Source organism: Leopardus geoffroyi, chromosome C2 (genome assembly GCF_018350155.1).
Source record: "Leopardus geoffroyi isolate Oge1 chromosome C2, O.geoffroyi_Oge1_pat1.0, whole genome shotgun sequence".
NCBI classification, from domain to species: domain Eukaryota; kingdom Metazoa; phylum Chordata; class Mammalia; order Carnivora; family Felidae; genus Leopardus; species Leopardus geoffroyi.
The window spans coordinates 189,906-217,762 of record NC_059333.1 but is presented as its reverse complement, the minus strand read 5'-3'; the positions used below and the strand labels follow the sequence as shown (position 1 = coordinate 217,762).

Here is a 27,857-nt window from a genome sequence, read left to right as displayed (position 1 = left end):
CGCTGTCCCTGACCCCCTCCCAACCTGAAGGTATATAATAAATCACTCCTCACAACCCCAGTGCAGCTCTTTCTGCCCACGGGTCCTGTCCCCATGCTTTAATAAAATCACCTTTTTGCACCAAAGATGTCTTCCAAGAATTCTTCTTGGCTGTCAGCTCCGAACCCCACCATGGCCCCACAACCCCATCATTTGGCACCCAACGTGCGGCTTCGCGTCTTTTCATCTGGACTCTGAGCCCGTGCAAACTTGGTAAGTACTCTTTCCTTCCTTTACTCTCATTTCAGAGGCTTTTCAAGGAGTAAAGCCTTATCGCTCAGGCCACAGTCCTCGAGCCGTGGCTACTCTATGGTGAGGAGAAAGCCTGCCTCTTGGCTGGAAGTTAGTCCCCCCACTGGAATGGTAGTAAGATCCAGAAACTCGATGCCCTCTCTTTATTCCTGTCCTTATACAAAGTTGTCTGTCTTGGGCACAGGACAGCCACCTTAGTCACCAGGGCGGCTGCCCCATGTGAGGTTTCCTCTTCGTTGGTCGAATGTGATCCCCTCCACATATCTGGTCTAGCCGCTTCTGGCCGTGGAACCTCCACTGGGAGCCCATCGAAACCAGTACTGGATTGAATCAAAACTCAACCAGGGAGGGTCGCCTGGGTGGCTCAGTTGGTTAAGTGTCTGACTTCATTCAGCTCAGGTCATGATCTCACAGTTCGTAGGTTCGAGCCCCGCGTCGGGCTCTGTGCTGACAGCTCGGTGCCTGGAGCCTGCTTCAGATTCGGTGTCTCCCTCTCTCTCTGCCCCTCCCCACTCGCACTCTGTCTCTCAAAAATAAACAAACAAACATAAAAATAAAAAAATGAACGATGCAGCGTTCCCATCCTTGAGGTCCTCAGTGACCGACTGAGTGGCATTTGCTCCTGGCTTCAGCCAGAAGCTGATCTTCCCTGGTGATGCCTGAGACGGGTCGTTGCCCCATCTGGACACCTCGCCCCTGCCCACTGCCCACCTGGAAATGCCTGCGGCAGCTTCTGGATAGTCAGACCAGCAGTGCCGGCCAGGAGCCTTGTGGGGACGTTAACCACCCGTTCCCAGACCTAGCCTGGAGGTGAGGGCGGGTCACCCCCAGCCGAGGTCAGAGGAGGATGATGGGCATTTTACAACCTGGAATGAGGGGTCTTTGTGCTAGGAAGCCCCCAGGAGCCCTGGAGGTGGCTGTGCAGACATGCTGAGAAGCAGCCTCCCTCCTCCCCTGGGATGGGGGAACCACCAGGGACACTCAGCAGCGGCTATGGCAGGCTCGCAGGGGGCCAGTACACTCCAGTTGTTCCTGTCTGGTCTGCAAGCCGGGTGGACATCTGGGGACTGAGTCACCTTGAGATTCTTGGATCCAAGTGGGCAGGGGAGGTACCAGCAGGGACTCACCCAACTTCTGGCTAACGCAGCAGGCGGCCCTCTGGTGATGAACACACACCGTGTGCGCTGTAGCCCAGAGCCCGCTTGCCAGCCTCCTCCCTCTGGCACCTCGACCCCTTTGTGCAAGGCATATGCCAGCCGCAGCCGAGCCGGACGGCTGTGCTGGACCCTCTGGTCCTCCCAGACCTGCTCCTCGTCCTGTGTTCCCGCCCCAGCTGTCCCAGCACTGACCCTGGTCCCGGACCGGCTGTCCTCACTGGCCTGCAGTGCACCTTCCTTTCAGAGCAGCCGCTCCTGCCTTCCTCTTCTCTGTGAAGCAACTTTCCTGTGTTCTCTGGACCCTCCTGTGCTTTGTCACACCTTGCACATTGTGAATTTCAATTTCTCTGCCATGTTCTTTTTTTTTTTTTTTTTTTTTTTGGTGAGAGCGTGTGGGAGACGGGTAGAGGGAGAGAGAGACAGAATCTCAAGCAGGATCTGAGCCCAGCCCAGGACCCTGGGATCACGACCTGAGCTGAAATCAAGGTGGCTCAACTGACTGAGCCCCCCAAGTGCTCCATTCTCTGCCATTCTTAAATAAACCCATTTTGCTGGTGATTTTACTGGCTGTCTTATTTCCAAGATCAACATCTGCAAGGCTCTATGGGGCCAGGATGGTGGGACAAGCAGGTGCCAGTGACCATGTGGGGAGCAAACCTGCCAGAGCACAAAGGAGCGTCCCAGACGCCTGTCCTGACACGGTGCTCCCCCTCACGGGGGGGGGGGGGGGGGGGGGGGAGGGCTGGGAGGGCAAGCCATCGGCGGGGAGAGGGGAGGGGACCCTGGAGACGGTCGGTCCCTACGTGCTGGCTTCAGCCCCCAGCCCCAAATGCCTGGGCGGTCACTTTGGTCTCCGCTTCTTCCCAGCCCGTGCAGGCACCCCGCCCCCATCCCCCTGGGCACGTGACCGGCCAGACCAATCACAGCTCGGCTTCCGAGGATTAGCCCATTAGTAGATTAGTCCGGGGGAGGCCACCCCGACGCCAACCAGGCTGGAAGTTCCTGGCAGGAGCCCGTGGCCGGGGGTTGTCCCACCTGGTGCTTCCCTGCCCCCCAGCTGCCCTCCTCACCCCCACCTCAGCCCTCACCCTCACCCCTACCTCATCACACCCCTCCTCACCACTCCTGCTTCCCCTCTCCCTCGCCCCGGCCCCAACCCTCCTCCTCACCCCCACCTCACCAGGTACCTCCTCACCCCTCTCTTCACACCCCTCTTCACCACTCCTGCCTCCCCTCTCCTCACCCCTCCTCCTCACCCCCACCTCACTGCACACCACCCCTCTCTTGGTGTCTCCTCCTCAACCCTCTTACCACCGTCCTCCACCCAGACCCCCCCACCCCCCTCACCCTGCATCATCCCTCCCTCTCACCCTGCCTCACCTCCCTCTCACCACTCCTTTCCACCCCCTTCCTTCCTCATCACACTGCTCCAGGCACCTTCTCACCCCTCTGCACCCTGCCCCATCTATGCCGCTTCCCTTCACACCACACCCCTGCCCACCCCACGCCCATCCAGTGTCCCTGGCCCTGTGCACCTGCCCTGGCTCTGGGGAGTGCAGCGTCTGCGGTGACGATGATGCCAGGCCATTGACTTCACTCCTCTTTCCAGGTTTGCGGTTATTTCACTTGGTTTCGTGTTTAAGGGCTATGGAGGATTGTTACAGGACTCTTTTTATTTAATGCAAATACAAGCAATCAATTGGTTTATGAATTTCCAAGTCTGGGCACTTAAAAAAAAGCAGCAGAAAAAGGGGTGGATGAGGTTAATTTGAATTTTCCTGGAAGTGATTGTTAATATTTAGGACACATTTGAATTCGTGGGTACCCAAGCATAAAGTTCAGCTTTGCACACGCACTGACTCTCCCAACAGCCGTGGGCAGACCCCGGCCGGGCACAGACAAGCGGGGAATGACACCAACAGACCGGACACGTCCCTTTAGGAACCCACCGCCTTAGGGACAGGAGAGGAGGCCAAGCAAAGAGAGTTACTTGCACGACGCCTGTCTCCCGCGACGGGAGCGGAACCCTGCTCGGGCGGGCGGTGCTCCCCCTGCCGCTCACGCGTCCCCCCACAGACCCAGCGAGCTGTGCGCCTCTCAGGGGAGGTGCGCTGCGTGTGGAACTGTGGCCCGCAGTTGCGGTCAGAATTAAAATGCCAGCACTTGGTGGCTTGGGAGACATGTTCCTCCTTTAGGGCCGTTAGTATTGAGTATTTCCCCGGGGTCACAGCTCACCACAGCTCATCGCTGTCACCGCGCCGCCACGATGTGCCCCGCGCACATTCCTGTGCGCCGATGATAACAGATTTAAGGGAGGGCAGCCTTTTCAAAGGACGGTGGGCAAAACTTTGTGTGTTTGGCAATGGTGGAGACTTAAGGAAGCCACCAGTGTCCAGGGTCGTTTTTGGTTCCGGTTTGACCTTTCTGGGTTAGGGTTCGCCACAGCCGTGCCGGCGGGTGGAGCACACGCTCCGTGACCGAGAACCCACTCTCCTAAGCGGTCGTGACCGAGTCCCTGGGGCCAGTCAGCTAACACGTGTGCCTAACGGAGCAGGGATAGTGACGGGGGCCATTGGAAGACGGCCCTTGGAAAGAGGTTTTCAATTTGTCATTGACAAAGCGAATCAAGCTTCCTAGTTAGCTACAACACGGCTGGAAAGCTCAGCTCCTACTAGCCTGCAAGCCCTTGCCCTCTGCGTCCTTGTGTGACCTTCGTCTCTGCCACAGGAACAGCTCTCTCCGTTTCACTCGTGTTCAAAGAACTCGTGGCAGGCCGTGGTAACCATGGCGACGAAGGCCATAAATTCCTGGAAATCACATTCGCCGTCTCCATCATTGTCCAGAGTTTCCATGACTTTGTCCACCACCTCCTGCTCCTTGATTTCCTAGGAGATAGAAGACACATTGCCCATCTTGGTTTTAAATGAAGTTTAGAGCCATCAAACCATGATTAATCGTTGGCTCACCTTAATAATTTGTATCAGAAGCAACTTAAGATGTAAAGTGCAAAATACCCGGAAGCTTTTTCCTGTGACCAGGGGGCTCTTGGCTGGGCAGCAGTCTCTGGGGGTCCGGGCCTTCTCTTCCACCTTACTTTGAGTCTGCTGGGCCCCAGGCTACTTGAAAAGACTACATGGAACAACCACGTTCGGAAAACTGCAGCTTGTGCTCCACTATACTTAAAACACATGTTCTAAATAAGCCCGAGCGTGTTGTAAGCAAACATCTTGGAAGTAAAAACGAACTTTTGGTTCCGCCCAAGGTTGTCACTGTTTCTGCGTGCGGAAGTCCTGATTTGTTAACTCCTTGTGTTCTTTTTGCCACTTGAGTTGCCTTCTGGCATCATGGGACTTTTCCGATGACTCTGCTGCCCAACCCTGAAACCCAGTAAGCGGCGTGAGAGGAGCCAACGCTGTGCAGGGCTACACACGTGGTGGGAACGGCGGGGCACGAAGAGCAAAGAGCATAAGTGCGCTGGTTCGGAATGGCCGGGCCCCGGAGCAAGACAGCCCGCCCGGAAGCAGTCGCGTGTAGCTGGCTGGATATAAAGACGTGAAGGACTGATTCCAGTGGGGTTGGATGGGGCCTGGAAACATCTGCCTCAGACAGAGGGGAGCAGTGCACTCTTTCAATCCCATTAGAGGTTTGCCTCCAGCCTGGAATTACCCTGACAAAACTAGGCCAACAAATGTTCATGGCATCTCGATGTGCTTGCCATGAACTATGTATCTTTTACAAATTGTGGTTCCCACACGCTAAGTTTGTCCTGTTATGAAATTAATCATTATTGGCAAGTACTTTCACCGTATGTCGGGTACTTGGCCAACACTATCTCATTTCATCCTTAGAACGATCCTTGTCACAGAAGAAGCTGGGACTTTTGATTGTTCGAAGGTGGAACTGGTGGGAGGACCGAACGTGCAGGTGGCCAACTGCCACTGAACTTGCATGCCCGAGAAAACGAGTCTTGCAATCGGCCCCGGAGATGCCCCCTACCCCTAAGCGCACAGGCGCCTCCCCTGACCTGGCGGTGCCATTCACAGCGACGGAGAGTTGGGTCGGGGCGTGGACAGGAGAACCCGCCAGCCTCGCTGCTGCACCCTGGGGCTCATCATGCACCGAGAGGCTCAGCTGGCTCTGGAGGGGGGCTCTTTGTCACCGTGTAGCCGGGCCGTGTCCTGGCGTTCTGGCATCTTCCCCGGAATTAGCTCTTGGTCAGACCTTAGTGCCCTGGTTCATTGTTTGGCCATTTCCTGTGTGTGTGATTGGTCACTTCGGTGAACTTGGTTCTGGACACTAAAGGAAGGTCAGGTGCCAGGTGGATTGCAGTTCAGTGCCTCGAGGGTATGAGACTGGTATGCAGTGGAGACCGTGGGTGACTGACCCTCAGGCAGTGGAGATTGTGGGCGGGGAAGTGAGTCCAGGATAGGTATCTGGACCTGCTTCCACCACCGGTTTATCGGGACCACTCACGCAGCTTCCTAAATGAGGGTCTTTTACTCCATGGAGCCCCCTGAAAAGCCCTATAGCCTCCAGGGGGCACAGGGCCCTTCTCATGCCCTCAGTCAAGTAGGCTGTGGCCATTCATTGACGTGGGAGGCCGTGTCCTCGGGCTTGTGTCTCTCCCAGTGGCAAACATAGTGCTTGCTCAGTCATGTTTGCTGAGTGAATGGCATCGCTGGCAGATGCTAAACCTGTAGCTAACGCAAAAACAGTCCTTTCCTCAAATCAAGAGCCTATCTTTAACATCTTTCTTGTATGTTAATTGTGGCCCATGCTAAGTCACGAGTATATTTTTCATCCCATTCTGTCATTATTGCTGTAAATCCTTAGATTTTTCATAGAAGAGTCAGCATTATTTGGAACCTGTGCTTTTGCCTTTGAAATAGCAGTTTTTCCTTGCTGTTCCTACTACACACAAAACAGATGAAAATGAAACCAGCGGGGTCATCTAAGCTAGCCTCTCTAGTGAGGGTTCAGTTGCACACACAAGTTTTCAGAAGCATCCTAGGAGTCCTGAAATGTAACTGGAATCACTGTCAGGGAAGCTCAAAAGAGGAAGCGTCCAGGTGGTTTTCTAAGCGGAGAAGAAACTGGCAAACTGTCGATTTTAAAAAGCAAGACTCACCTCTAAAAAATGGGAAAGCTCATTGTTGATGAGCTCCTTGAGTTCAGATTTCTTCAGCTTGTGCTTGTCGCCCTCCCTTCCGGAATATTGATGGAAAACATCAATGAGGGCCACCATGGCCTTCTCCAGCTCAGACATCCTAGGGGTCCACAAAGGAAAGATTCCTTCTCATGCTTTTTGCCTTGTTTGCACACAGAACAGTTAATGCGTTCGCTCTATGGACCTCAACCCAGAGGAGGGGCTGGACTGGCCTTGGCTCATCTCCCCTGCAGGCTGAGGGCAGTTGTCCCGTCTGCCTCCCAGAGCCACTCCTGCCCTCCCCTCCCTTCTCTGTCCCCGTGGCCTCTGGCTTCTGGTTGGGTTTGGCCAATGGGAAACTTCAGCAAAAAAGACTGTAGCGCAGGAGTGAGGGAGCCTGGGGGTCGATTCCTGCTTCCTTCCCAGTAGGCCACCCTCTGCCCTCGCAGGGCTCCAAGATGAAGTGACACAGCACAGGGGAGCAGAGCACTGACTGCAAGCTGTTAGAATTATCTAGAAGGAAGTAAGGTGGCCAGGGGCAAAATGAAGCTACAAAAATCAATAGTATTCCTGTATTCTACCAATAAACAATTAGAAAACATGGTAGAAAAATCCTATTCATAAATTCATAAAGCAACACACACGTATTACTTGAGAATAAGTTAAGCAAGAAAAGTGCAGTTTCTTGCAAATGATTCTAAAGATCATAAAAATGCAGGAACTTTCCTTTCTAATAATATACAAATTTAACTCACTTTAAATAAAAATCTTTAAGAGATTTATTTTTTTTTTGATGGGTGAGGAACATGACCAAAAAGCTGCAAAACTGAATGGAAAAAACGAACACGGCAGAATTGCCACAAACATTTTTGAAAAAGATCAACGAAAGATCCGCAAAGACCAACCAGAAACAAAAATATATTATAAAGCCGTAGAGAGTGAGGCTGGCTCTGAGGCAGGGATGCACAATTGGGGCAGGAGGCTGGGCCACAGCCGGGCACTAGCATTCCCCGCCCCCGCAGTGCTGGGAGCTGCTGTTTCTCTGCAGGTATCGGAGTATGAAACTTCCTACTTCACTCACCACATGTACCTCAGACCGTGGCCTGCAAGCAGGAAATATCTGTTTAATCCTGGGAATTAGGTACATTTTACAGAGGACGATTTGTTGATTGTTTCAAAAACTGAGACACTCAGCCAGAGAAATTTACCAACCTATGGCCTTGAGTTCCGACCAGGACAAAATCTTTGCTCTATGACAGTTCAAAATAGATCTGAGACTCGGGCCTACAGCTCTGGGGGCACTTAGGGGGGCGGGGGGCAGGCCTGATGAGTAACCCCTCCCCCCAGGTCCCAGAGGGAGAAGCCTCCACATCTGTCTGCCGGGTAGATTATATTCAATTTCTAGATCATTATTTGAAATTATCTGTGACTTTTAAATTCAGATTTCTGTTGATTAAAATGTCCCCCATCAAAAAACAAACAAACAAAATAGATCTGAGAACTACATCTAATTGTGGAAAAATCATTCCCGTGTTGGACATGTCACTTATATCTAGAAAATAAACTGGAAGAAATTTTTAAAATTTTATTTATTTCTGATTTCTCAGAGAGAAAAGATTGAGGATTTTTGTCTTGACCTCATCTTTGCTAAAGTCACCCTATTAATAATCAGTATCCTTTTTTTGCCCTACAGTCCCTAAAAGTCAGCTCTATCACACATAGATAGAACAATTCAGATGGATTAAAATCTTTTAACATTTCATTCTTTCTTATCCTTTACATTCAGGTTTTCAATTATTGATTTTGTTTTTTGGAAACAAAACAAGAAACCCAAGAAACTTTTGCATCATTCTGATACTTCACAAAGTCTGTGATAGGTCAGGGAAGGAGAGCTTAAATTATTTTTTTGTGAAGTATGTATGACTAGTGGGATTTTTTTTTTAAGTTTATTTATTTATTTTGAGAGAGAGAGAATGCAAGCAAGGGAGGAGCAAAGAGAGAGGGAGAAAGAGAGAATCCCAAGCAGGCTCTGCGCTGTCGTGTTGGAGCCCAGTGCGGGACTTGAACTCATGAACCATTAGATCACGACCTGAGCTGAGCTGAACGCTCAACCAACTGAGCCACCCAGGCACCCCTAGTGGGATTTTTTTTTGAAGGAACGGCATAAAACATATTGCATATGTTTGAAAACTCCATATAATGTAATTTTCTTCATAACCACACTACAATTGTTTTTCCTGTTAAATTCTTCCTTTTGCTAAGAAACAATGGATGGTTTAAAGCTTATCTTTTAAGAGAAATGGAAATCAAATATCCGTATTTCCTTTCCACTTAGTTCCGTGAATGTTATTCTTGCATTAATTTGCCTCTTATTCCTGCATTAATCTTTTTATGTGGAAAGCAAGAGGCGTCTGGGCTTTAACTCCTTTTGGAAGGACACAACACACAGGATGTGGTGAGGGGCTCCCCCCCTCCCCGCCCCCAGAGAAGCGGCCTACCTCCCTGAGAAATTCTAAGACTGAAGAAATTAAACCCACCAAAACTCTTTGACCGAGATTGTAATTTACTTGTAAAGACCTCCCAATTGTCATGTAATTTCTGGGTGGTGTCCAGGGGGACCCCGGCATTTCCTTGTTGAGGGAAAACTGAGAAGTGGTTGCAAACCCAGGACTCAAGCAACAGGAAAGGAAAGCATTTGTTTCTGAGTAGGGCTGACCTCACTCTGCTTGCCAGTCATGCTCAGCAGAAACCCTGCTCTTCAGAGAGTTAGGGAAGAAGCAACGTTTGTTAGTACCTCTGCGGAAATGTCAGCAGCCACCTCGAGCCACTGTCCTTGAGGGTTCTCTGATTTGTGGTGTAAAACTCAGGCAGAGTGAACCTCTAGCTGCCTAGAGTTGACGCATTCATGTCCATAAAGCAGTAATAAGGGAAGGAAAACTAAGATAAAAACAGAGACTTATGGCAAACCATAAGAGGCTCTTAAATACAGAGAACAAACTGAGGGTTGATGACGGTGGGGCTGGCGGAGGGTGGGGGGGGGGTTAAGTGGGGGATGGGGGTTAAGGAGGGCACTTTTAGGGATGAGCACTGGGCGTCATATGTCAGAGATGAATCTCTGGGTTCTGCTCCTGAAACCAAGACCACACTGGATGTTAACTAACTTGCATTTAAATTTAAAAAGAAAAAAAGCTCCCCACGTATGAAATGCTGCCAATCATCCGAAAAGGGCTTTCCAACCTACACCTAGTTCCCACCCCACCCCACCCTCTCGGTTCCCTCAGGTTCTCCCTGAGTGTCCTCACGTCAGTGGCTCCTGGTGGCCGCTCCTGTCACCTCCTGGCTGTGGCGTCCAGAGTGGCAGGAGTGTTGTGGGGCGCCTCTTATTCCTCCTGGGCGGTGGGGCGCGGCGCTGCAGGCCCGGGCAGCCAATGGGGGCGGTGGGTGGGGGTGGGGGTGGGGGCAGCTGGCGGCCAGGCCCGCACACAGGGCCGCTTTGACCGGCGGCCACCCGGGGACTCGCTGGGGAGCCAGGACTGTGCTTGGGCCAAGGAAGAAAATGGCCCGTGGGGCAGGAAGTAGAGAGTCAGCTTTTTGTGCTATTTTTTAATTTATACATGAATACTGATGTTCCTCTAAAGGCAAGGTTGGGGGTGGGGCGAGGAGAGAGACCGAGTAATTGATTCAAACAAAGCAAATGTGCAGCCAAGACCGTGGCGCTTCCAAGGACAGGCTGAACACAAGGACGAAGGGCCCGCGGGCTGCTTTCCAGCGGAGAGGCCCCTGCGCCGTCCGCTGCCTCCCAGCCTTCCCCCTGCTCGCCCCCACTCGCCCCGGCCACCCCAAGGCGCCTGGACAGCAACACACACCCCCTCCCCCCTCCCCCCCACCCCCCCCCACCCCCCCACCCCCCGCTGAGAATGGCTGCTCCAGAAACACATGGCAAAGCAGATCTCTGATATTTGAGGGTAACAGCCTCATTTAATGTGATGGAGGACACTCCCCAGGTGCACCCCAAGGCCTCCTCCCTCACCCTGGGGCGACCTCACAGACTGTCAGCCTCTGTTTTGCAGAGAGGTGCTGCTGGTGCTCCCCTCTCTGGGGCCTCACAGCAGCCACAGGAAAGGGGATCCAGACCCCCTGCCGTCCTCAGCTGTACCCTTCCTGAGTTGTTTCCAAGTGGAAACCCCAAAGGCAGCCGCTCCTTTAACCAAATTACACAGAAAGCCGTGGTCTCAAACTCCTCAAAGGACATCTGAATCAGAATCAGGGCCCTTCTGCTGACTCAGGCTCACAGCCGCCACGTTCGAAGGATCAGGACGCAAGATGTCCGTGGTCACAGCTGTTTTGTTGTCATCTGTTTTACCAGGAAATTCTTGACTCTTCGACACCTGGAAGTATGTCCTGGAAACAGCACTGAGCTGCGAGCCTTGGGGCTTGAGCTGTCCCGTCCTAGACCCCCAGCCTGCACCCACACCTGCATGAGGTGGGATCTGAGTGGTGTGGTTTGATCCTATGTCCTCGGCTGCCCCACAGGTTGATGCCTGGTGAAGGGTCACATGCATGTGTGTTCTGTAAAGCAGGGGCACTGGGTGGTATGTGCCAGGCACTAGGCAGGGGTTCACCCTGTGTTCACCCTTCAGTGTACACAGAACAGCTTCAGCCCACTCCTGCAGAGAAAAAAGGAGTTTGGAATCTATTCATTCAACTACTGGATGCCTGAGCAAGGGGCCTGCCCTCTGGATACACACGGCACAGCCTCCTGGGACAGCCAAGTGGGACTTGTGCCTACTGTGTTTCAGGCTCTGTGGGAGCAGAGTTGGGGGAGAGGGGTGCCAGGGCTCACAGGCTGGGAGAGTTTCCACCCTCTGGATGAGAGGGGCTTTCAAGTGCTATGGGGCCCCCGGGGTGGCACCCTGTACCCACCCACAGGACCTCACAGACACAAGACTTCACAAGAACAGAGGAGGGTGCATGTGACCTCACCAGCTGTCAGCACCACCTCTTGACAGAGGAGATACTTAGGGCAAATTAAAACCATCCTGGGAGAGGGATGCTCATGGCCCTCATCCACAAGGTTGTCTGGGGCCCACGGTTCCTCCTTGGCCTTCACACTTCCAGATGACCCTGGCCCCCTCTCCCAATTCCCCGACTTGGGCTCTCATCTCATTGGACTGGACCCCTGGTCTAGTCACACGTGACCTGCACATCCAGTCCCCACCCCTGCATTCCACAGGAGAGCCCTGCACTAAAGCAATGAGAATTATGCTCTTGAGTAGAACACGTAGGAAGCTCTTCATAGCCTACAGATGACCATGTGAGATGGTGCCTTTGGGACAGGCTTCCTGAATCTCAGTGGGGTGATGGCAGAGGGGCATACCAGTAGTCAGGATGCTTTGGTCCATGGAGATCTTTGGCAGTGGTTGTCTGATTACAGTGTCCCTGGGGATGAGACAGATGCACAGCCTACTCGAGCAGTCCTTAACCCACACGACAGGAAAAACTCCAGGTCTGGTAATCAAAATCTGACTTGAATCGCCAGTGTGGAGAATCGCAGCCTGTCTCCCAAGTTTCCGGACTTAAGTTGGGTTGGACCCCGAGTCTCTTGATTGAAGGTGAGGCCAGGTTCCCTTGAGACAAGGCCCTGTACTTACTGCCAGTACACATTAAGAACCTTCATTTACACCCTCCCCAAGGGACCTGCAGCTACTCGCAAATGTGACCACATAGTGGAAACATTTAGATCTGAAAGGAAACACTTAGACCTCTCCACGGGTTATGAGATATGGGCTCTGAGTTGGTCCTAATTCCTGGGGCAACAAAATGGCACCATGGCCCACTAGTCCGTGTAGGAATTTGTGGTGGTCAGGTGACAGAGTCTTAACTAGACCAGCTCACAGTGGGCCCGGGAGGCGCGCCTGAAAGTATAATCGAAACAGACAGAGTTGGCCACTGGCAGAGTCCCCTCACTGGCACCCTTACATACCAGCTGAGGACCGTTATGACAGGCAAAGCTAGGGGAACATTCCTAGAACTTCCCCTTCTTATCGTGACAGTAAACTGAGAAACACTGCACCCCTGGGAGAATTCAGAGACGAATGCCCTTCTCAAAGAGTTGACATAAGAAGGGGTGGTGATACTAGGCACAAACCCATTTCACTTGCCAGTTTGGCCTGTGCAGACGGCGTACGGATTAGGGAGAATGGGGACTGTCGCAAATGTGGTCAGCTGGTGGCTTCAGCTGCTGTGCCAGAGGCAACATCTCTCCTGGAGAAGATCATCACAGGCCCTGGCACTGGGCATCTGTTTCTCAAAACCCATGTTAAGGCCCACCAGAAATAGTTTGCTTTTACCTGGCAGGCTGCAGGCAGAGCCTCACGGCATTGCCTCAGGGATACATCCGCTCTCCTGCTCAATGCCAGAGTATTGTCTACGGAGACGTTGACCAGCAGCACACTGGTCCACTCTACTGAAGACGGGACGCTGACTGGGTCTGATGCCTTCGTAAGACACCCGCAAACTGGACGGGGGGAGAGAAGGCCCCCAAATCTTTAGGGGCCACCACCTCAGTGAAGTTCCAGGGGTGGTGTCAGTGCTCTGGAGCGTGTTGGAGAACCCCCGGGCACCACCTGCTGGGAGAAGAGGCAAAACATTTGGTTGAGGTTTGGGGGCTTTAGACATGACATATACTACATGTGCGTGTGCTACTTCCATCCGTGAGGCTGGCATTTCCGGTGGGGACCAGAGCACGTTTAGGCTGCAGGCCAAGCTGTGTTACCATTGGTTCAGAGGATCCTGCAGATCTGATGATATTTGAAGTGTCTCTGGCACATGTAGATGCAATACGGACCCTCTGACAAGCGCTGATAGGAGGGTCCTTCTAGGATTTTGAAGCAAGTCTGTGTCTTGTTTGGCAGCTAGCTATTCCCATTTTGAGAACATATTCTCAGGGGCACTTGGCTGGTTCAGTCGGTTGAGCGTCGGACTTCGGCTCAGGTCAGGATCTTGAGGTTTGTGAGTTCGAGCCCCGCGTCAGGCTCTGTGTGGACAGCTCGGAGCCTGGAGCCTGCTTTGGATTCTGTGTCTCCCTCTCTCTGCCCCTCCCCCACTTGCAGTCTGCCTCTCTCTCTCTCTCTTTCTCTCTTTTTCTCTCTCTTTCTCTCTCAAAAACAAGCAAACATTAAAAAAATTTTTAAAAAGAAAAAAAGAACAGCTTCTGGTTTGCTGTTAGACCTCAGTGGAGACTGAACACCTAACCCTGGGACATCAGGAAACCATGCAGCTCAAGTGCTGTCTGATCCGCGTCGCCCTACGTCTGGGTGTGTGTAACAGTAGTATACTATTGAATGGAAATGTCTAGGAGGCATGGGCAGGTGGCTCCGAGTCCTTGGACACCAAGGCCTGTTGCATTGCCTCCTTTTTGTCAATCCATGTCTGTGGACTCCTGGGGTACTTCTTTCTTTCTTTTTTTTTAAAGTTTATTTACTTATTTTGAAAGAGCCAGAGACATGAGCACGGGAGGGGCAGAGAGAGAGAGGGAGAATCCCAAGCAGGTTCTGCACTGACCGTGGGCTTGAACTCATGAAACTGTGAGACTGTGACCTGAGCTGAAATCGACCGTTGGAGGCTTAACCGACCGAACCCCCCGGGTGCCCCTCCTGGGGTATTTTTACAAGCTGTTGACTATGACAGAAGACGCTTGTGCTGGCTCACAGGCGGGTGCGTGTGCCATGCTGGCACCACCTGAATTGGATGGATACAGAGTGGCACCCCGCTCAAGGCTCACCCTGACGGACAGTGGTAAAGGAATCCTCTCATGGCAGAACTTTGAGCCGTGCCTGTGGTTGTGTCCACTCTGACTGGAGTGAGCAGTGGCCAGAGTGTGGATCTGTATCCATTTGGGGGCAGTTGCTAGTGATTTGGTTGGTCAGCAACTTGGAAGGAACGGGATTGGAAAATTGGTGACAGGAGGCCCTGGGGAAGGCGTGTGGATGGACCTTTGTCGAGGAGCAGTCTGTGAACACATTTGTGTTCTGAGCCAATGCCCGCCGACGGGCGTGCGCCGCACAAGGGTCTCCTCGTAATCAGAAGGAAAATGATGGGCCCCGTGTGTGTCGGCCAGCTCTCGCCACAGCCATGCCAGGGCTTGCTCCATGTGCCCGTGAACAGAGTGGCCACGTGGCAGGGGTGGCGGCGTGCGCGTGCTCGACAACATGGACTCCCCCTCACCGAAGCTGCCCCAGCTCCTGCCGCCCCCAGGTGTCTGGTCTGCCAACACCGAGCCCTGCGGTGAGCCGCCAGGCGCCCGGTGGCTGGTTACACTGGGCCTCTTCCATCACAGACGGGGCACAGACTTGTCCTCACTGGAATAGATGTATGTTCTGGGTATGGATTTGACTTCCCTCCACTGTATTGTTTCTGCCGGCACCAAAACGCATGACGTCACGAAAGCCTCATCTACTGTAATGGCGTTCTGGACAGCACTGCGTATCATCAGGGAACTGATTCCACAGCCAGGAAAATGCCACGATGGGCTCAGGCCCGTAAGATTCACTGGTCTTGTCCCATGTCCACTAACTCAGAAGTGGCTGACGGTGAAAGGCGAGACAGCTTCCGGAAGAGTCAGTTAAGGGAGGTAACATCCTGAAAGGATGGGTTCTATCTTATCGGATGCCACACACACTTGGAATCAGGGTCCATTATGTGCGGCTGTGTCCCCATTGCCGGGACGTGCAGGTCTGGGAATCAAGAGTTGGAAGTACAGGTGTCCCTCTCATTGGTGCACTTCGTGACCTACTTGCAGAATTTTTGTTTCTTGTCCTGGCAACTTTGAGATGGTTTGGAGATCTGTCTCCAGAGCGGAGTGCTTCCTCAGGGGTCATAGCAGTGGTCCCACTGAATTAGAAGCTGAGACTGCCACCTAGCCACTTTGGGCTCCTTATGCCTCTAAACTGTCAGGCAAAAAAAAAAGGGTTAATCCACTAGCCTCAGTGATTGATCCCAATCATGGAGGGGAGAGTCAGAGAGGAGAGTCTGGTTACCTACACAGTAGAGGCAGGGAGGACTGGGGACACAGGACATTTGCTGGGACATCTCTCAGTACTTCCATGACCACCAGTAGGGATTCCTGGAAAACTACAGCAACCCAAAAATAAAAATAAAGCAGGACTATTGAGGACCCGGGCCCTTCAGGGATGAAGGTTTGGGTCATCCTACCAAAATAAGGAATCCAGAACAGGTTCCCGCTGAGGGCCAAGGACATATGGAATGGGTAGTTGAAGAAGGAAGCCATGAGTGTCAGTGGTGACCTTGTGACCGGTTACATAAATGGGCCTGTAGAAGCTTGCACAGCGTTTGCTTGTTACCCACACGTGTTTATTTACCAACCTTTTTCTTCTTTCTCCTTCCCATTTTTTATTTTACAAACAAGCTGTTGGAGGGTAGCATTTCATCACTCTTTAGGTAACTGTTTCAGTGGAACCCTGACTGAACTTGGGGGGTAATTAATAGAGCCAGAGATGGGCACAATGACCGCCCTGGGACTGTGCACCTTCTCATTTGGAGAAGAACCACCAGCAACTTGGAAGGAACAGGAAGGAACAGCAACTTGGAAGGAACAGAATCGGTTGTGTCTTTTAAGGTAGAAACAGAGAAGCACTCAGTTGTTGCCAGGGGTCCCCATGCACGTGGGTTGCTGCTGATGGATGCTGAGTCGACGAATGGCCGGACCTGCCCGTCATTATCCACCTCTCTGGCCGCCTCAGTGTCTGTGCGCTGCTCGCGGCCCGGCCCTCCTCTGCGCACCTGCTGAGTTCGGCAGAGAGGGCTTTAGCAGGGGCTTCTCCTCCTGCTCCTTGTGGGGCGGGTCTCGCTTTGTCTCAGTCCTGCTTCAGTGTCCTTTACAGCATCTGATGGTGCCCAGCCCCGTGTCCAGAGAGGACAGCCCTCGGTGACTCAGCAGCCTGGCCTGGACCCGGTGGTTACTTTGCCCTGGGTCTCTGACACGGACGCTGTAGAACTTGTGCTCACAGCAGCTCGCCACCCCTCTGCGTGTCCCCCGGCCCTCCTCAGCCTGCCTGTGCCCTGGAGGTCTCCTCACCTTCTTGGAACTGTCACTGCACAGCTCAGGCTTGCACCCCGGCGTCCTCTGTGCACCTACCCAGCAGCCTGGGTTCTCCTGTCCTCCGCAGGGGTGTGTCAAGGACTGGGGAGCGCTGTGATTTTACCCTGCTTGTGAGCTAAGGACATAGCGTGTCATTGTTTCAGAGATGTCGGTGGGCGGCCCACGGTTCTGGGTCGGAGATTGCTCATGGGCGCATCAGCAGCCACAGCCTTATGTTCGAGTTGGTTCTGTGCTCCCAAGTCCACAGCTGCGATGCAGATAGGCCGGGATGAGGGTGCGTTCACGCAGGGGTTGTGTTCCCAGAGGGCGCCCTGAGCCTGAGCCGCTCTCTGCCCTCATTTGGAGTGGCGAGGAGACGACCCTGCCTCGTCCCTCCTCGGGGTGCCCCCTGCAGCGCTGGCACGAGGCCGGGGCGGAGAGTGGCCAGGGCCTTGCATGCTTGTGCTGGCAGTGGCACACGGGGCCCCATGGGCTGTGGACCGGCTCCAGCTTGGGCAGCCAGCCGAGCCCAGCCTTGGGCAAGGGTCCTTGTCAGTCTGTCTTCCTTTGGACGCTTGCTCTCCCTCATCCCTGGGGAGCCCTTGAGATTTCTCTGTGTAGTTACTTTGTTGTTGTACTTTCATAATTCTTTACATCCACTTGGACCCAGATCGATGCACTAGGTAACCATAAAAATTAAAATGTTTATTAATTTTTTACTAGCATATCAGGCTAAGATGATTTCAAAATAAAAAATTTTAAAGATATTGTATGGAGAGAGTAAGCTTAGCAGAAGGGACAAAATGGAGGAAAACAACAGCACCGTGCCTGAAACCAGTAGCCAGTTTTTTAATGTATAAAATCCCCCAACTGATGTGCTATGATCTGTATTTTACCGATAGAACATGTCTGACACCACATATACGTTTTTTTCCCTACATGGACCAGTTCTCTGACAACGGCTGCGTGTCTTACCGTTTGGTTCGGTTCTCACACAATCTGCCTGGAGTTCGCACAGACATCACAGGTTAGGGGCTCAGTCCCACAAGACTGCCCAGGACCACACATACTTCTGACTGACTGCCTATAAACCGGGGGCTCCCACGACCCCCTCCTCGGGTTCAGTACTTTGCTAGAACGACTCAGGAACAGAGAAATGGAAGAGGTGCACAGGGCGAGGTATGCGGTGGGAAGGGCCCAGAGCTTCCCCGCCCTCTGGGTGCATCCCCCTCCCCACACCTCCACGTGTTCACAGGCCTGGAAGTTCTCTGAACCCCATCCTTTTTGTGTTTGGTTGAAGGTTCCATTTTGTAGGGATGATTAATGAACTCATTGGCTACTGGTGGTTGAGTCGATCTCCAGCCCCCCTCCCCTCCCCTCCCCTCCCCTCCCTGAGGCTGGGAGAGGGGCTAAAAGTTCCCCCTGCTGATCCTGTGGCCTGTTCCTTCAGAGTCCAGCCCCCATCCTCAAAGAGTCACCCACCTTATTAGCATAGTCCCAAGTGTGGTTGGAGGGAGCTTGTTATGAACAACAGAAGATACCCCCCTCACCCCATCACTCAGGGAGTTCCAAGGCTTCAGAACTGGGGGCACAAAGACCAAACATATATTTCTTATTATATCACAATATCACATGAGGTAATAAGACATTGTAAATATAAATATCCCACTATAAAAGGAATAGGTACTATTGCCCAAATAATAAAAAAGCTTAGGGAGACACTGTACCAACAAAGGGTTGGATGTTTTGGATAACCATCACTATGGGTGTTTTCCAGGGGCTGAAAGGGACTGCTGGTGTGACCCCTGGAAGACAGGTGTCCACTGTGAACAACTGAATTGACTTGTCTAGCTTTTGCCATATCGATAGCCAACAGCCATCCACTTGGCTCATGGTCATGGCGCTATTGATAAATGCCCAACGTTTCAGTCTGCAAAACTTTGGGGATAATTGGGAAAGGGTGAAGGGGGCCCAACCCTAGTGTGTCCACAGCACCTCTCGATGCCAAAGGCACCCCATGTGACCTAATGGTGAGGGCTTCCTGGCTGAGGGTTCCCGGAATGGGCACTCTGTCAGTGGTCATGGAAAGGGGGGTCCGCTTCCCAGCAAGAGGGAAGTGGATGGAGTGGACGCAGGGGCTAGTGGATCTTTTGGGTGCACAGAGCTTCTGCCAGAGTCTTCCCCCATCACGTAGATGCTCCATCTTCCTTCAGCCACCCCTCGTGCACTCAGCAAACCCTTAGCACCAACTAATTCAGAAACTAGACCCAGGCCTAGCTGAGTCTGCACCGGGGGCAGGAAGAGGCATTCTGGCTTGAGTTTTCAAGGAGGAAAGGCCTTGGACAGAGACATTGTTCTCTGGTACAAAGGACAGTGCCATCCGCCACCAAGCTGCTCACGAGGTCCGTTACAGTGACCCATGTCCATAGGAAGAATAGGACGCCTGTGTTCTAAAGGGACGTGGGAGAAGGGACAAAAGGCTTCTGTGGTCGTAAATGCAAGTGTCAAGGTGATGAGAATGAATTGCCTTTCCTGGTCTGAAGATCACTGCTACCAGCCAGCAGGAGGCCACGGGGCGATGGTGGGGGCCTTGTCGTGGAGCTCCCCCGGTTTGAGTCCTACCTCTGTGGAGAACCTTGAGCAAGATCTAACCTTCCTCTGCCTCAGTGAAAGAGGGGGCAAGACGCACCCCTGAGAGCATGGCTGCTGGGTAAGTGGGATTTTGTACACGCATCACACAAATGCCTGTGCACATGTGTGTGCCGTGCAGAGAACCTACTGTGCTGAATTTATCACACAAGTTACCGTCCTTGTCCGTGGAAAGCTCCTGATGCAAAAGGGTGGAGGGACAGAGATTTCTTTCTGAGCCAACAGATTAGGGTCTAAAAATGCAGAAGGAACTCATTGGCTAATTTTGAATACTTAGCGTCCAGGAGGTCCCCAGTTTGGCAAATTGTGACGGAGTATCCGTATTTCATGGGTATCACATTTTATTATTTTTATACCACATCAAATTCCATGAATCCATTTGGCTTCTAACCAGTCATTCCAAACCAGTGCTCCCTTCCAGAAGGGCAGGCCCAGCGTGAGCAGCGCTGGCATCCACTCTGGCGCTCGGGTCGGCTTTGGATCCATGGCAACGTTAGGACCCAGCTCAAAACAACAGGGCTTTTGTTTTTGTTTTTGTTTTTCAACTTTTTTTTCTTTCTTTTCTTCTTTTTTTTTTTTTTTTTTTTTTTTTTTTTTTTGAGAAGGAGCTGGAGGCTGGAGCATAGCGAGCGTGCCCCACACAAAGCCCCCCATCCCCCACCCCGCCCGGTCCTCAGCCTTGCTGTGTGTGTGTGAGGTCGTTCGTTGGGTCCTCAGCCTTGCTGTGTGTGTGTGAGGTCGTTCGTTGGGTCCTCAGCCTTGCTGTGTGTGTGTGAGGTCGTTCGTTGCCCGGGAATGAGGTCTCATCTCTGTGAGGAGGGAGAAGGTGTTGAACTGCCTCAGGCAAAGGCATCGAAAGAGAACTTGACTGTTTTTCCCCCAGCAGAACTCTGCTACAGGTTATTATCTGATTATACTTTTTATAACTTTTAAGGACTCTTGGAAATTTGCCATAAACCCATGTCAGGTTTAAAGTTTGTAAAAAAAAAATCACTGTCTTAGCCTATTTGTATTTTGCTAATGGGAACAGTTTTTAATTTAACTTGTCTGTAAGCATCACACATTTTGACGGCTTTGTGTCCTTGTGGGCCCAGAACAGGCACGCAGTACTCAACCACATGAAGCCAACTGATCAACAAACAAAACCCTCCTCAGTTGATAAAACGAGCTAACTGATGAGGACTCACACACCTCGGTATGAAAATGCCGCTGTGGGGTTGAACTGTCTCCAGCAAGAATGCCCATGCAGGTGGGCATGAGTTGGCTTACTTAGCGATTTCAGTGAAGAACAAAATGGGGAAGATGAAAGATACAGACGTGGAAATCGAGAAGCCTAACTTGCGGTGGTTTTCTATTGTAGGACAATAATATTCTTTGTTTTTTATTTATCTGTATTTTTTAAGTCTTTATTTTTGAGAGACAGAGAGAATGCATGCTCATGTGCACGTGTGCACACACGAGCAGGGAAGGGGCAGAGAGAGAGAGGGAGAGAGAGAATCCCAAGCAGGCCCTGATGAGTTGGGGCTCGATGCTGTGAACCATGAGATCGTGACCTGAGCTGAAAACAAGAGTCGGATGCTTAACTAACTGAGCCATTCAGGCATCCCTCTTTGCTTTTTATTCTATTTTATTTATTTATTTATTTACTTATTTATTTTAACGTTTATTTTTGAGACAGAGAGAGACAGAGCATGAACGGGGGAGGGGCAGAGAGAGAGGGAGACACAGAGTCGGAAGCAGGCTCCAGGCTCTGAGCCATCAGCCCAGAGCCCGACGCGGGGCTCGAACTCACAAACTGCGAGATCGTGACCTGAGCCGGTCGGACGCTTAACCGACTGAGCCACCCAGGCGCCCCCCTCTTTGCTTTTTAAAAACAAACTTTAAGTTAAAGATGTTGTAAAGAGTCAGCACTGTTTTAAAAATTTTCATATAACTGAAATATATCCAGAGGTATACTTATTATCTAATAGTTCAAGTGAATGATAATATAAATAAAAATGTAAAGAATATGTGGATGAAATCATAGGAAGGATAAACTATTTTTGGAAATTAAGGACCTAAAATAATAAAATTGAATAAGTTGATATTAAATTTGTTAACATCTAAAATGATCTCTTCTTAGACTTTTTTTTAAAAATGTTTTTAATGTTTATTTATTTTTGAGAGACAGAGACAGAGCGTGGGTGGGGAAGGGGCAGAAAGAGAGGGAGACACAGAAATCTGAGCAGTCAGCACAGAGCCCAGTGCAGGGGCTCGAGCTCACGGACCGCAAGATCATGACCTGAGCCGAAGTCAGATGCTTAACCGATTGAGTCACCCTGGCACCCCTCTTCTTAGACTTTTACATGTGTCTCATGTAATATTTTTATATCACTAGCTCAAGTGATGAATTCTTAATGTGTTGAAACTTTTTAAAAGATTTCTTGAGGAGGGCTCTTGCAGTGTGCTCTGGATGCAGCCTTGGGGGTCCCTGGAATGGCTGTGGCCTCCAGAAGGCCTGGGGTCGTCTGTCTGTCTGAACTGCAGGCTTGCTTCCTTCCTCTTCCGAGCCAGAGGCCAACTAGGACCATGGGAAGCAGAGGCAGACAAGGGCAGTGTTAGTTGCTAGCTAGTTTCTAAAATGCAAATCCCAGCGCTCAGCGGGGCAGAGTGCACGTGGGGACGAGCCCCTCCAGGCGACCTGCTGCCCTTGTTGCCTCCTGGAAACTGAAAGGAGGATGAGGAACCTGAGAGCCATGTTGGGCCAAGACGGTCCTGCAGCCACAAGGCGGCTGAAGGGGCTCTTGGTGACTCTCTCGGGCAAACCCCCTCCTGGAGTGACAAGCATCCAGCACCCCGCCCCGCCCACATGGTGAATGGCATGCCCGGTGTTCTCTCACTGGGCAGAGCACTCAGCAGGTCTCAGACTTGGATGTGCTCTGGTGGCCCCGGGAACTGGGTAGCAGTGCGGGGTTTGGGTTCTGGAGGTGGTCGGGGCCCCTCATATGGTGGTCTGAAAAGCGTAGCCTAGGGCTTGTCCCTGGCCGCAGCAGGATTGTTTGAGGCAGAGACCCACCCTTAGTTTAAAGAGAGTGGCCCCAGTAACAGGAGTTACTGCAGCGCCCACACGACAAGGAGACCTGAGGTGGGCACGTGTGAAGAAACCCTTGAGAAGGGGGAAGAAGCCAGCAGGCGTTCTCAGAATTCTCAGCCTGTCCAGGCCACAAACTTTCTTCATCCTCAGGAAACGGAGGCTCACAGAAGGGAAATAGTTTACCCAGGTTACATCACTGACAAGAGTGAAAGCCAGGATTTGACCCCTGGTCTGTCTTCAGAGTGCAAGCCCTGACCACACTGAAGTGCTGCCTTCATGCATGACAGCATATGGAAACGCCCTCCTCTTCAGAGAAGCAAAAGAGAAATCTTTTCTCTATAATATTTTGGAGGTAGGTATTTCTTTTTGCAAATTCGGTATCTCTTTTTAAAGTAAGTCTTTGGGGGAACATATGAATAAAGTGAAAGGAAGATGGGCCTATATGTGATTCTTCAGTCTTTAGTCTTTATTTTCCTAAGAGCATTTCTAGAAGCAATACTGCAGGAAGAGTTTCGTATGCATATCTGAGCTACCAAACTTTCATCAGATTCCTTATAAATAAAAATCAATCATAATTCCATCATTTAAAAACTATTGTGTTGTTTGTGCTCTCAGTAGCCGAAAGCTTTGTTTATTTATTTTCAGAGAGAGAGAGAGAGAGCGCGCGAGCAGGGGAGAGAGGGAGAGGGGCAGAGGGAGAGAGGGCGAGAATCCTAAGCAGGCTCCATGCTCAGTGTGGAGCTTGATGCCGGGCTGGATCCCATGACCCCGAGATCAAGACCTGAGCCCAAATCAAGAGTCAGATGCCCAATTGACTGAGCCACCCAGGTGCCCCAGCCACAGGCTTTATTAAGAAGTGGGCAGGGGCGCCTGGGTGGCGCAGTCGGTTAAGCGTCCGACTTCAGCCAGGTCACGATCTCGCGGTCCGTGAGTTCGAGCCCCGCGTCGGGCTCTGGGCTGATGGCTCAGAGCCTGGAGCCTGTTTCTGATTCTGTGTCTCCCTCTCTCTCTGCCCCTCCCCCGTTCGTGCTCTGTCTCTCTCTGTCCCAAAAATAAATAAATGTTGAAAAAAAAAATTTAAAAAAAAGAAGTGGGCAGAACTCCATCATCAGTGAATTACATCCTTCTGGATCACACATGTAGGAAGGATACTTTCTTACAGGACAGAATATTCCAGTTACTATTGCTGCAAGACAAGCTACCCCAAAACCTAGTGGCTGAAAATCCCCATATTTTATTAGATCCTACAAGTTCTATAGGTCAGGGTTTGGGCTGGCCTTGGCAGGGCTCTTCTTTTGCCCCAGGTGGTGTCCGCTGAGGTCCTTGCTGGTATTCAACTGGCACTTGAGTTGGTCTGGAGGGCCCACGGTGGCCTCACTCACATGCCTGGTGCCTTGACAAAGACTACTGGAAGGCTGGGCTGAGTTGGGACTGCCAACTTGAGTGCCGACATGTGGCCTCTCCAGCAAGGTGGTTTAAGGGTTGTCGGCTTCTCACACGGGGTCTGCCTTTCCCCAAAGGAAGCACCCCAAGAGAACCAGGTGAAAGTTGCATGGACTTTTTTGACCTAATCTCCGAAGTCACGTGGGTCACTTTTGTCACATTCTGTTGGTTGCAGGCAGGTGGAAGCCAAGCCAGAATCTGGGGAGGGGTTTAGACTTCACCTCTTGGAGAGGTGGCAGGGTCACATTGGAGAGGATCATGTGGGAAGGGAGAAACTGCCGGGGCCAACACTGGAAAATACAGCCTGCTCTATGGCCATACCCCATGCACATGCAAAATAAACTCCCCAGGACTCCCAAGGCCTCATCCCATTGTGGCGGCTAGATCTCCAGGATCTCACCACCTACAACAGGCCCACGTGCAGATGAGTGGGATGCCTCGGGGACGGCTTCTTCTTCAGTGTGTTTCTCGCTCATTTTGAGACAAGTGACCTGACTCCATCCCCTCACCGATGCTGGGACAGGGCTAGGGACAGGGCTAGGATGGCCGTAATAAGACACTCCTACTCGAAAGGGGGGTTGTGGGAGGTAGAGCAGGCCCCGTCCATAGCAGTTCCAAAATCCACTGCAGCTCAGTGTGCCAGTTCCTTGACTGGGGGCCGGTAGTGTCCCTGGGAAAGATTCTCCATGGTTTCCAACTTTGCATTCTGGGGTCTTGATTCCACCCTCTAAGTCATCGTTCCTTGTCCATACAAAGTAGCCCGTGTTTGCAGCAGAGTAGTTTTCTTAGTCTGCCGCAGGCCTGCCACGGCACAGGGGGCCAAATGCCTCTTTCCATTTTGTGCTATCTCTGGTGGTTTTAGTCCAAGCTGGTGTTGACGTCGTGAGTACAATTTCCCAACAACTGGGTCTTCTCTGACGTTCACTCCATGAGACACAACCCACGCCCAGAACCTCTTTGGAATGAGCCCCTTGCTAGTCGGGGCCTGCGAGACTGTTGTTGTGAGCCAATGCCCTTAGGTTCCCGGAAGGCTGTTAAGTGAGAGGGTCCGAGAGGTGCATGCGTAAGGTCCACAGAAGGCCTTGGCTCATCCGAATGGGTCTTTCAGATGCCAATTGAACTTTTTCAGAGGGCTTTACTGTCCCAGCCTGCCTCACTGTCACTCTGAGACCACATTTTCCCAACAGTGCCACAGATTCTGTCTTTGCCCTGAGCTCTCTTCTTTGAGAACCTTCTGTTGGGACGGATGGGGGTGAAGCATAGCTTCATTCTGAGCCCAGCCGCTCCTGACTCCTTCACAGTTCCTGGAAGGTCTGTGTGAGCACAGAATCATTTCTTCTTTGGCTGCCCTCTCTCTAACCATTTCTTATTATGTGCAGCTGCAAGGTACCTCGGGACCCTCGTAACACTGCCTGGAAACCTCCTTAACTGACCCCACAAGTTGATGAGCCTTTTCTACGCCCTCCACACGGTAGCCGTGGTGCCAGACTTCCCACCACCCGGTAGCAAGAGGCTTTTCCTTTGGCTTCCAGTCACAGTTCCTTGCTTTTGTTGGGGACTGGCTGACGGCCTCTTCAAGCCTGCCCGCCTCACACTGACGCGGTCCACAGGGCCCTTCCAGCTTCTCTCTGTGGCCTGTCCCCGAGCTCCACCACAGGTCCTAGCAGCATCCCGCTTCAAAGTACTCAGTTCTGTTCCAGCTGACAGCACGAAAACCTCAACTGCTGTCTTGGTCTTACTGGGTGCAAGGGGTCAGGGCACAGGGCACAGGGGCACGGCTCAGCCTGGCTCTGAAACGCATGGGGTCTCCTCTGGGAAGACCAAACAGCTGGGATGGCTCAAATGATGGGGGTGGGATCACCTGGAGACCTCCTCGGTCACATGTCTGCACCAGGTAAGAGACCACCTGAAGGCTGGTCTCAGCTGGGACTGCTGTCTAGAGCACTAGGTGTGCCGTCCTCAAGTGGCCTGGGCTCTTCTAGTGACACTGAGAGGGGTGCCCTGAGAGTCAGAGTTCCAGGAGCACCAAAGGAAGCCACGTGGCCTCTTACGAGCTCACCTTGGAAGTCACTACTCGCCCTGTATTCTACCGGTTAAAGCAGATACAGGCCCACCCAGATTCAAGGAGAGGAAACACGGGGCCCGTTTCTTGTTGGGAACGGTGTCAAAGATTTCAGAGCCATTTAAAAAGTCACCACAGCTCACCATCTAACCACAAACTATTTACAAATAGTAGAGGACACAAGTCTTTTTAAAGACATTGTAAAGATTCATTTCAATTGAGGTGTGCTTTATATTGTGTAAATTTCATAGTATACTACACCAATTTTATCCTCTTAAAGATGTGGAGCATTCCAGCATCCCAGAGGACTCCTTCGTGCCCACTGCCTTTACTCTGAAACTTTCCCGTGCTTGTCTTTGGATGGATACATGCCTGTGAGTGGGATTGTTGGATTACGGGATGGGTGTATGTTTATCTTTATGAGAAACTGTCAAATAGTTTTCTGACACAATTATACCTGTTGACCTCCCCACCCCCAGCAACATATGAGAACTCCGATTGCTCAAGATATTCACCAACACTAAGTATTTTTGGTCTTTTAAAATGTAACCATTCTGATGGGGGTGTGGTGACACCACCTTGTGCTTTTGATCAGCATTCCTGGATGCATCAGTTAGTGTTTGCTGCATACCAAACTGTCCCAACATTTGTTCTAAAACAACAATTTTTTATTTAGCTCGTGACTCTGTGCATTTGCCGTTTGGGATTTATCCTTCCAGCCATTTCTAATGCTGGCCTCAGCTGGCCTCACTGTTTTGTCTGTAGTTACCATTGGGCATCTAGGTGGCTCTGTCTGTGGAGGAGGCTTGGTGTTAAGTGTGTGTATGGTTGTGTGTGTGTGTGAGCAACTCAGTCGGGAGTGTGACAATGGAAACTGAATGGCATGTTGAGATTACTTTTGCTACTTCCACAGGCACATCACAAGACCAGGCCAAGATTTATGGGCCTACCTCATGCTGCGAAAAACTGCAGAGTCTTATGGCCATTTTGGCCACACTTAGCTCTCTGGCCACGAAATATTTACATCCCTCACCACAAAGCATTGCTCATGCTATCTCAGGAACCCCCAAAGCCTCCTCCAGTTATGGCATTAGGCTTGCAATTCAGGATCTTATGATTTAAATCAGGTCTAGAGGTAGCTGAGGCTCGCTGGGTTCATTTCTTATTCCCAAGGTTTGTGCACAAAGAGAACAAGTCATTTGTGCCTCCTTGCGCACACACACACACACACACACACACACAGCACACGCTGGTGATATTCTGGGAGGAAGACACAATGGATGCTCCCATCCAAACAGGGGTATGTACAAAGCACATACTCATCACTGGTTCAGGGAAATCCTGAAATCCCGCAGGGTGGTGTTCCTGGGTCCCCAGGTCCAGGGAGGTAAATAGGCTCTGCTCCTTGTAAGTGGCTCACAAACGCCGTGTTCTCCAGCACTCTTTGGGAGTGGCGTCGCAGTCCACTGTTTTCAGGGTGCTGGCCTCTGCCCCATCAGGTGTCCTTCCTTTTCCATAAGGAATGGCCCATGTTTGCTGCTGACTGGCTTTCTCAGAATGATAATTGCCCGTAGAAAGTTGGGGTCCCCACAGGCAGCATTCTTTCTTTCTTTCTTTCAAATATAATTCATTGTCAAATCAGTTTCCATACAACACCCAGTGCTCAATGCCCATCACCCATTTTCCTTTCTCCCCCACCCCCCACCAACTCTCAGTTTGTTCTCAGTATTTAAGAGTCTTTTATGGTTTGTCTCCCTCCCTCTCTGTAACTCTTTTTTCTTCCCCCTTCCCCTCTCCCATGGTCTTCTGTTAAGTTTCTCAGGATCCACATATGAGTGAAAACATATGATATCTGTCTTTCTCTGACTGACTTACTTCACTCAGCATAATACCCTCCAGTTCCGCCCATGTTACTGCAAATGGCCATATTTCATTCT

General features: G+C 51.5%; 2 protein-coding genes across 3 annotated transcripts in view; one reads left to right on the top strand and one right to left on the bottom strand.

Moving 5' to 3' along the window:
- Nucleotides 1–3,101: 3,101 nt before the first annotated feature.
- On the bottom strand, nt 3,102–10,025 carry S100B (S100 calcium binding protein B). 2 transcript variants are annotated; one of them, XM_045501030.1, is made up of 3 exons: nt 9,897–10,025; nt 6,577–6,715; nt 3,102–4,333 (listed from the first exon to the last, which is right to left on the bottom strand). In XM_045501030.1, the coding sequence occupies exons 2-3, from the start codon at nt 6,712–6,714 to the stop codon at nt 4,193–4,195; spliced, it is 279 nt and encodes a 92-aa protein (XP_045356986.1). In that variant the 5' UTR covers nt 6,715; nt 9,897–10,025; the 3' UTR covers nt 3,102–4,192. The 2 variants fall into 2 exon arrangements, with proteins under 2 accessions (XP_045356986.1, XP_045356985.1); XM_045501029.1 differs by having other exon boundaries at nt 9,859–9,990.
- Nucleotides 10,026–10,969: 944 nt separating this feature from the next.
- Nucleotides 10,970–27,857, top strand: part of PRMT2 (protein arginine methyltransferase 2) — a 63,242-nt gene continuing 46,354 nt past the window's right edge. The window contains exon 1 of the mRNA XM_045501021.1: nt 10,970–11,077. The gene's annotated coding sequence lies outside the window, so the exon portion shown is untranslated. The remainder of the gene's footprint in view (nt 11,078–27,857) is intronic.